The sequence below is a fragment of the Adiantum capillus-veneris genome, chromosome 30, assembly GCF_014529385.1.
Source record: "Adiantum capillus-veneris isolate H3 chromosome 30, ASM1452938v2, whole genome shotgun sequence".
NCBI classification, from domain to species: Eukaryota; Viridiplantae; Streptophyta; class Polypodiopsida; order Polypodiales; family Pteridaceae; genus Adiantum; species Adiantum capillus-veneris.
This window is the reverse complement of record NC_140960.1, coordinates 23,415,228-23,423,262: the sequence shown is the minus strand read 5'-3', so window position 1 is coordinate 23,423,262 and position 8,035 is coordinate 23,415,228. Positions and strand designations below refer to the sequence as shown.

Genomic DNA, 8,035 nt, shown 5'->3' with positions numbered 1-8,035 from the left:
TATATTGCCAAGTAGGTGTATACATCTTCAACACCAAAAGGTTTTTTTTTTTTTTTGGCAAAACTCACAATTGTGAGTGGACTGTATTAAGAACAATGGACAATTTACAAAGAGACCTCAAGCTCAGGTCGAGCCTTGAGGTGCAAGATTTTACAAAAAGGATAACCTATAGTTTTAAGCTTTTCACTTTTCGTATGCAGCCGAAATGGCATGTATTGCCCTTTGCTAGTCCTTCGAGTCTTGTTTGCCCCCGACCACGTAGATCGTCACACGGCTTTCTTGAGTGATCTCTGAGAAGCTCGCCACCTCCAAGACTCCTTCGAACACCCTGCGATTCCTTGCCAGCCATATATGGTGAAAGGAGTATTTGACAATCTGAATGCATACAAGAAGAGCAGGACTACCTATTTTCCTGCCCCCAAGAAAAAGGTCAGCCTTGACAAACCGGATTTGCCAAGTCCTTTGGACCCACTTGCATATTTTCCCCGCCAAGCCTCTGATCGACAGGCATTCCATAAATAAGTGTGTCAGATCTTCCCTAGCTATTCTGCATCCCGAGCACCGATCGAACCCAATTCCTCTTTCCTGGATCTTATCGCCCGTTGGCAGAGCACCCCACAGCACCTTCCACACAAATATCTTCATAGGCTGGGGCCACTTAGGCTTCCATATGTTCTCCACACACCAAAAGGTATCCTATGTAAATGTGTGTTAGCCTCTCACTAGCTACAAGAGAAATAATGCCAATCTAAAATGGTGCCTCGTGTAAGGCCTCATTATAAGAGGGGATTTATTTACTAGCACTTGTGTTCACCTATATGCAAAGTCAAAGGTAGTGATAGCCGACTTTTGCAAAACAAAGGAAAAAAAAAAAGAACAAAAACTCATTACTCCCCCACTCTCAGTACCCCCGTAGCTTATTCCCTCCCCCTCCGCCCCCCCCCCCCCCCCCGCCCGACGGGCATTGGATAAAATAACACACACTCTCTCTCTCTCCCTCATTTTCCCTACATACCCCTCCCTAATATCCTCTGTCCCAATTTACCCCCCCACTCTCATTATCCCCCCCCCCCCCCCCCCCCCGACTCCTCTCTCGTGCTCTCTCTGTGTGAGCCGCATGGAAACCCCCCCTCCGCTCTCCGTATTCTTACACTCAGTACACCCCCCCTCCCACACTCTCATCCCCTCCCCCTTGGCCCGCTGATATGTTCCCTCACTCCCACCCATTGACTTGCTTCCCTCCTCTCCTCCTCAAGCTCCCATGCAAGACAGTAGAACCTCCCCCCCCCCTCTCTCTCAACCACACATCTCCCCTACCCCACCCCATTGCCCCCCCCCCCCCCCCCCCCCCCCCCCCACCCCCCCCGTCCTTCACTCTCTTGTCCGGCGGTCCACAAGGTGCGTCCCTCCTCCCTCTATTCAACCACGCTCTCTCTATCTCTCTCTTATCCACACACCTCACCCCTCCCTCTCCATCACAATCTCTCTCTCTCAGGCCAGCGCGGACCACCCTCTCTCTCCCACTCGGGCGCTCAAGCCACGCAAGCAGAGAATCTCCCTCTCTCCTTCTCACGGACTGCGGCAGTAGAACCTCACTCTCTCTCTCTCTCCATACACACACACACACACACCATCACTCTCCCGCCCCTTTTGGCGCTGTGCACGAGCCCACGACAGCACCGCTCTCTCCCTCCCACCCGGGTGCTCATGCACCGCAGCAGACCATACACAATACACACACACACACCATACCTACACACACACACACACACCGCACACACACTCACGCTCTCTCTCTCTACCCCATCTCCCCCCCTCATCCGCCTCGCGCAGTCTTAGTAGGCAACCGGCTGTCCACCATCAACGAAAGAAATATATATATATATATATATATATATATATATATATATATTGTATATATATAAAGCCCCTTCCCAGGCACGTTTTTGCGCACACACATACATATACATACACACACACCCGCGCTCATGTACGAATACATACACACACACACGCATATATGCACCGCACCACAAATATGAAGGAAAAATGACTGCGACATCGACAAATAAAGAAGAAGGATCCAAAGCACGCGCCGCCAACAATAAAAAGAGAAAATGAGTCGAAGGCATGTCCCAGCCGACTCCAAAAAGAAGTACACTAAACATCGACACACCGGCAACACAACATTCGCCGGCAATACGCAACCATGACGCCATCCCAATAATTTATAGGTTATTTTCATCATTATCTTCAGTTTTTACCCGAGCCATTGTAAATTTCCATTTTTTGTAAATATCCTCTCTCTAGGTGATGGTCACAAAGGCCCACCTAGAGATTCCCATCTTTTAATAACCTCCCAAAACAAAGTAAGGGTCAACGACGGTGCCCACCACTTGCTTTGTCTCCCCGATTAAGCTTACCCTAACCACACTGGGATTACCATAATCCAAGCAACCAACACCTATAAATTGGCACTTAGAGGTCACTATCGGGGGGGGGGGGGGGGGGGGGGGGAAATTCATGAGGAGCCAAGCATTTGGTAGAGTGTGGTAGGAAGGATTGACACTATCACCATCACGGGGAGGGGGCTTGTGTGTTGGGTTTGCCTTGGGAATTGCACCATGCGAAGGGAACCACATCCATCTCTCGACTCCAATGGTCGATGCACACATGTATGCATGCTCTTGGTAGTAAGTATTCACAATCATTGAGTTGTCTTAGAGAACGCACCAAGTAGGTTGCACCACCTCCTCTCCCTACCTCTCTACCACCACGGCATGCCACTTTGTAAATATTGCAGAAATAATTCACCCTCACACCCCCGAGGGTTTTCATCATTTGCAAAAATCTCTCTCTCTCTCTCTCTCTCTCTCTCTCTCTCTCTCTCTCTCGCTTTGTGTAAGTTTGCGGTGTTCATATCATCGTGGTTTGCATCCTAGCCGCTCAAATCTAGGTGGTGCCCCCTGTTCACTTTACCGTGGTAGGCTCGAGACGCGCCATTTGGCCACCGACGTTCTAGAGGCTGTCGGGGTTCGGGGTTCGCTTTGCGTCGTCATTTGGTGCCCCCACGGAGGAGGGCTTTTCTAAGACCCTTCAGTTTACAATGCTAAAAGTGACGCCCACTATCAATCATGGACAAATGGCGGAAGGAATTTTCTAAGTGGAGGACGGACGAAGAGGAGACGAAGGAGGCACTAGCCGCCCTCATTGAGGTGCTACTGCCAGGCTACAGTGTCATCAGCATTCAAGAGGTAAATTCTCCATCTCGTGTCGCTTGTTCTAACTATAAATCGAAAGCATCAGGTGGGAGGTTGGTGAAGTGCCATCATTGTTGTCAACCAAGGTACACTGTCAATGAGTGCCAACGACGAAGGCAGCGAAATGGCTGAAGTCATCTACATCGACATTCATCGCGAAGAAATCATTCACGTCAAGGAAGGGAAGCAAACGGTGAGACCTCTTTTCCAAAGTGTCCTAAAGGGGCTGCTTCGAGCCAAAGGCAAGCAGAAGATAAGCTAGTCTGGAAACACATGACCCCGAAGGGAGAAGCATCTAGTCAAGCAAGTGCTTCAAGCTCAGAAAGCTGGGTTGTACCCACTTTGTCAAGGAAGAAGTCATCCAAAGCTAAGCGGCGGAAGGTTGCCTATCGATTTTCACGACATATGCGAGTGCTGCCAATCCACTTCGACAATCCAGAAGAAGAAGTGGTAAGAAGATTCCCATGTCCTAGAGAAGAGTGGTTCGGCTACTGCTCTCGCTGTTTTGGGAAGCGAGTGGAGGATCTTCCTCCTCTCCCTGTACAACTTATCCTGAAGAATCTCTCTACCATGGGAGAAACCCAGTGGACTGAGGACGAGTTGCAACTGAATGGAGTAGAATTCATACAACACGCGGATTACGGAAATTACCTGAAATTGTTGTTAGCCAAGAGGCTGGGAGTGGTCAGACGCATCGCCATCACCCCGTACGTGCTGAGAAACGAAGGAAAGGTAGAGCCCATGAAAGGCAACGACCTCTTGTGGATGTGCCGACTCATCAACACTGGCACGGTAAGAGTATGATGGAAAATGGGTCGACGGCATTCCCGTTCAGATTCCTGCAGCATATGCATGTGAATATCTATGTAGATAGGAAATTCTTCTACCAACAGAAGATTGTATACCTATTCGGTGCGACGGTACTAGGAGAAATCCTCAATTCCCCGAACCCTATCATTCTCCCTATATTAGATTACCATCATTCCTTTAATGTCTCTATTTTTATCATGTTTTAACCTATCCACCCACCCTTGTAAAAAGACGCTATGAGCCGCTACTGTTGATGTAAAAGGGAAAAAAAAAGGTTTGTAATTTCCCAAGTCACCACCATGGCAAGTGTTTCTCTCCTCACGTTCAGTGGAAAGAAGGGAGAGGATCTCACCACCGACTTTTTGGATGATTTCGACATTTCTTGTGTCATCTCCAACAAAGATGACGACATTTCATGACCTAGAATTTTTCCTCTACTGATAAAAGTAGAGGCCAAGTCCTGGTATAATGCATTGCCTTAGGCTACCAAGAATGCATGGGATGTGTTAAGGGCTTCTTTTGTAAAGAGGTTTGGTGGAGGCACAACCTCGGAGAAGCTATGGCAGCTACTGACAGAATTAAAGCAGGGAGGCCTACTGGAGTATGCCACCTACGAGTCCAAATTTGTGGACTTATGGGAGAGATGGGTTACCTCACTGGAGGAAGGTGAAGGAGCACCTAATTTCCTAAAGAAGGACCGTTTCATTGTTGGTCTATGGTTGCCGCTTAGAGAGAAGGTGAAGGGAAGGTTTCCTGCAACATATGAGTTGGCAGTCGAAGTAGCCCGCCTTAAAGACAAGAAGTTGTGCATGCAAGCAAGAGTAAATGAGTTAGAAGAAACAAGCCCGGCCCGACCAACCCCAGTGACTGCAACATCCAATCATAGAGTCCAACCGCAGGAGGCATCAGAAGAACAACAAGACCTGCTGAGTCGCATCACCACCCAACTAGAGAGTTTATCTATGCATCTGGTGCAGCAAGGGCATGCATCTAGCAGAAACCCAGAACAAGGAAGGGGACAACGAAGGCAGAACCCAGAGTACCACTATTACAACTGCGGGGAAGATGGCCATGGAATGTACTATTTCCCACACCCGAGGAGGCAGAATTTCAATAGAGGGGGGAGACAGAATCAGATCGCTCCGCCAAGAGCAAGACCACCACCACCTAGGCATCCAGGACCAATCCCACCAGTCCAAATCCTTCGACCACCTATATAACAGCAACCACCACCCCAACCTCTCATTCCGCCACTACCCCCACCACTTGCTGTGAACCAAGCGGTGAGTGTTATTAGCTTGGAGGCTAAAGAAAAGGTGAAGGTAGAAGAATCAGCTCGAGGGAAGCACAAAAGAAAAGCGAAGGTAGAAGAAGTGGATGCTATGGGAGTGAAGCGTGCAAGGCACGAGGAGGCATCTCAAAGTGAAGAGAAGATGAAAGGGAAGGCCGAGTCTAGCAAGCAAGCAACTAAACCGCGGCGGAAGATAGACATCGTGGACTTCTCACTAGGTGAGTATGCAAAACCCTATGACTTAGTTCATGATGTGTTAATGCAGGGCCTGAAGATAACTTGGCCCTAATTACTCCACCTTGCACCCAGAATGAGGAGGCAATGGAAGAAAATGGTAAGTACTGAGGCGGTCCGGGGCGGGCAACAAGAGAGGCGACCTCTAAACACCCCTCTAGGCTCCCGTGCTGCTCAATTGGGGCTGGGGCAACCACAAGCACAACACAACAACAAACCCACAGCCAAACCCAAACAAGATAGGGGCACCACCTAGTTATGGTATGCGAACTAGGACGCAAGAGAGATTTTGGCACAACCAAGAAGATGCACCACACAAAACACACAAACAACCTCACACCAAGACACACACAAACTGGACCAGAGAGAGCTAGAGCAAAGGGAAGAGAGAGAGAAAAGGATCTTGGGTAATACCTTATTTGTGACTTGCAAATGAAGATGGTTCGTTATGATGCTATCGTAGAACTTGTATAAAACTCACTCAATGCTTAGTGATTGCTAAACATTGCCAAAACACACACACTATCTTAGGGTGTGGGAGACCTCTCACCACAATACCCTCTTACAATGGACAAAAAATGGCAATGAAAAAACACACTAAAACACTTTCTAAATCAAGATCAACCGATAAAAACTCAAAATACACAAGTCACCTTGAATTCACCGAACCGTATTGCACAAATGGAAGGATGAAGATTTGAACGTCGAATCACGCCTTTGATGCACCAAACCTCAATTTATTGATGATGAAGGAGCATATACAATAGTGGTTTTGAGATTTGTGGAACTCACGCTCTCTCACTTACAATGTGTAGCTTGAAGGCTTCTCTCACACCAAGAGTGAAGCTCATAAGTGGTTGCTACACCTAAGTCTCTCCTCACGCATAGAGTGTTGGGGTGCTATGTGAGATATTGGAGGTTGTTTTACAAGAAGGAGAGGGGCCTATTTATAGGTTGGAGACCCCATATTAAGATTATTGGAAATCCTAATTTACAAGCTAACAAATCAGGATTATGATTTTTTTGAATATCAAAACATTGCGGGCCTTCTTTGTCTGCTTGAGTCATGGGTGTGGGCTCAAAAGAGAGCATTATTGATGGTAGATAAGGTGAAAGTAAGTTTTAAGGAAGGGGAGAGAGAGAGAGAGAGAGAGAGAGAGAGAGAGAGAGAGAGAGAGAGAGAGTTACTATACATGTCTTGAGGTGAGGTGTCTTTTATGGTTAGGTCAATGCTATTTTGTGTTAGTATGTTAGTCGTTAGTAATCACTAGAAAGTTAATGTTACATTTACAATGGGTAGAGTGAGTTGATTTGATGAAGGAAGAGGGGTGAATTAAAAGAGAATCATTGAGATGGTGAAGCTTTGAAGAAGCTTGAACTCACCCTTGTGTAGATTGTGGAAAAAATGACCGCTGGTCTTCTTCTTCTTCTTCGCTTCTTTACGCCGCCGCCACGGTTGACCACCACGATGAAAAGAGGATTTGTTGATGAAAAATCCTCAATTTTCAGAAGTTATCATGGTTAAGATGCTGAATTTTAGATATTTTAGGAGAGGTAAATGAAATTGTAACATAGAAGCAATAGAGAGAGACATGGAGAGGGTGTATGTATGTAGAGGTTCATAAAAGAACTATAGGGATGAGAGAGAAGGGTAATGGTGAAGAGGGTGGGAGAAGCCATGGAAATTGCAGGTTTGAGTGAGGGAAGGAGAGGGAGGGATGTGTAAGAGTGAGTAGGTGTGTGGAAGGGTGAGAGAAAACTAAGGGCTACTTGTGAGAAAAGTGGGCAGACTGGGGTCCACTCAAAAAATCATAGCTCACTGCTGGTAGCTCCAAAATTCTTGAAAACATTTGAGGTGATTATTCAGAGCGTGAACTACATTTTCTCTTTTGACCACCGCTCCAAATTCGGAGTGGAGATAGGTGCCAAAATTCTCACCAAAAAGCCTGTTTTTTATGCCTGCAAAAGTCTTTTAGTGGCCCCCTCCTTTGTTGAATTTGTACAATGCATCCAAGAGTGAGCCCCTCCTTTGTCATATTATAATACAAAGCATTCAAGTTGCCCTTGACCCATGCATGGAGGAGGATTATTGGTGAAATAAGAAATATATACATGGTGGGACTAGTGTATGGATTATTCATGGACTTTAGCTCAATGAGCACATGGTGTTAGAATAATGAGTAAAAATAATAATAAAAATATGGAGGAGTTATGGATATGGAAAGATATTGGAATCATATGATATGGTTCCTCCTTGAATTATTTTGGGTGAAAGAGGAAAAGGTATGCAAGTAAATAATATAATAAACGTAACTAATGAGTAGAAATCAATTTTTTGTTTTCACGAGGGTGAGGGTGAAAATGTGGAAGTGATTTGTATAAAGGAAAAAAATGAGGTTAGAATATGTACATATTGGCAAAAAATATACTTATGGTGTAA

At 46.4% G+C, this 8,035-nt stretch overlaps 1 protein-coding gene across 1 annotated transcript; it reads right to left on the bottom strand.

Annotated features, from left to right (window-relative positions):
• Positions 1-225: 225 nt before the first annotated feature.
• On the bottom strand, positions 226-645 carry LOC147417670 (uncharacterized). Its single transcript, XM_086507031.1, has one exon. The coding sequence runs from the start codon at positions 643-645 to the stop codon at positions 226-228; it is 420 nt and encodes a 139-aa protein (XP_086363157.1).
• Positions 646-8,035: the final 7,390 nt, after the last annotated feature.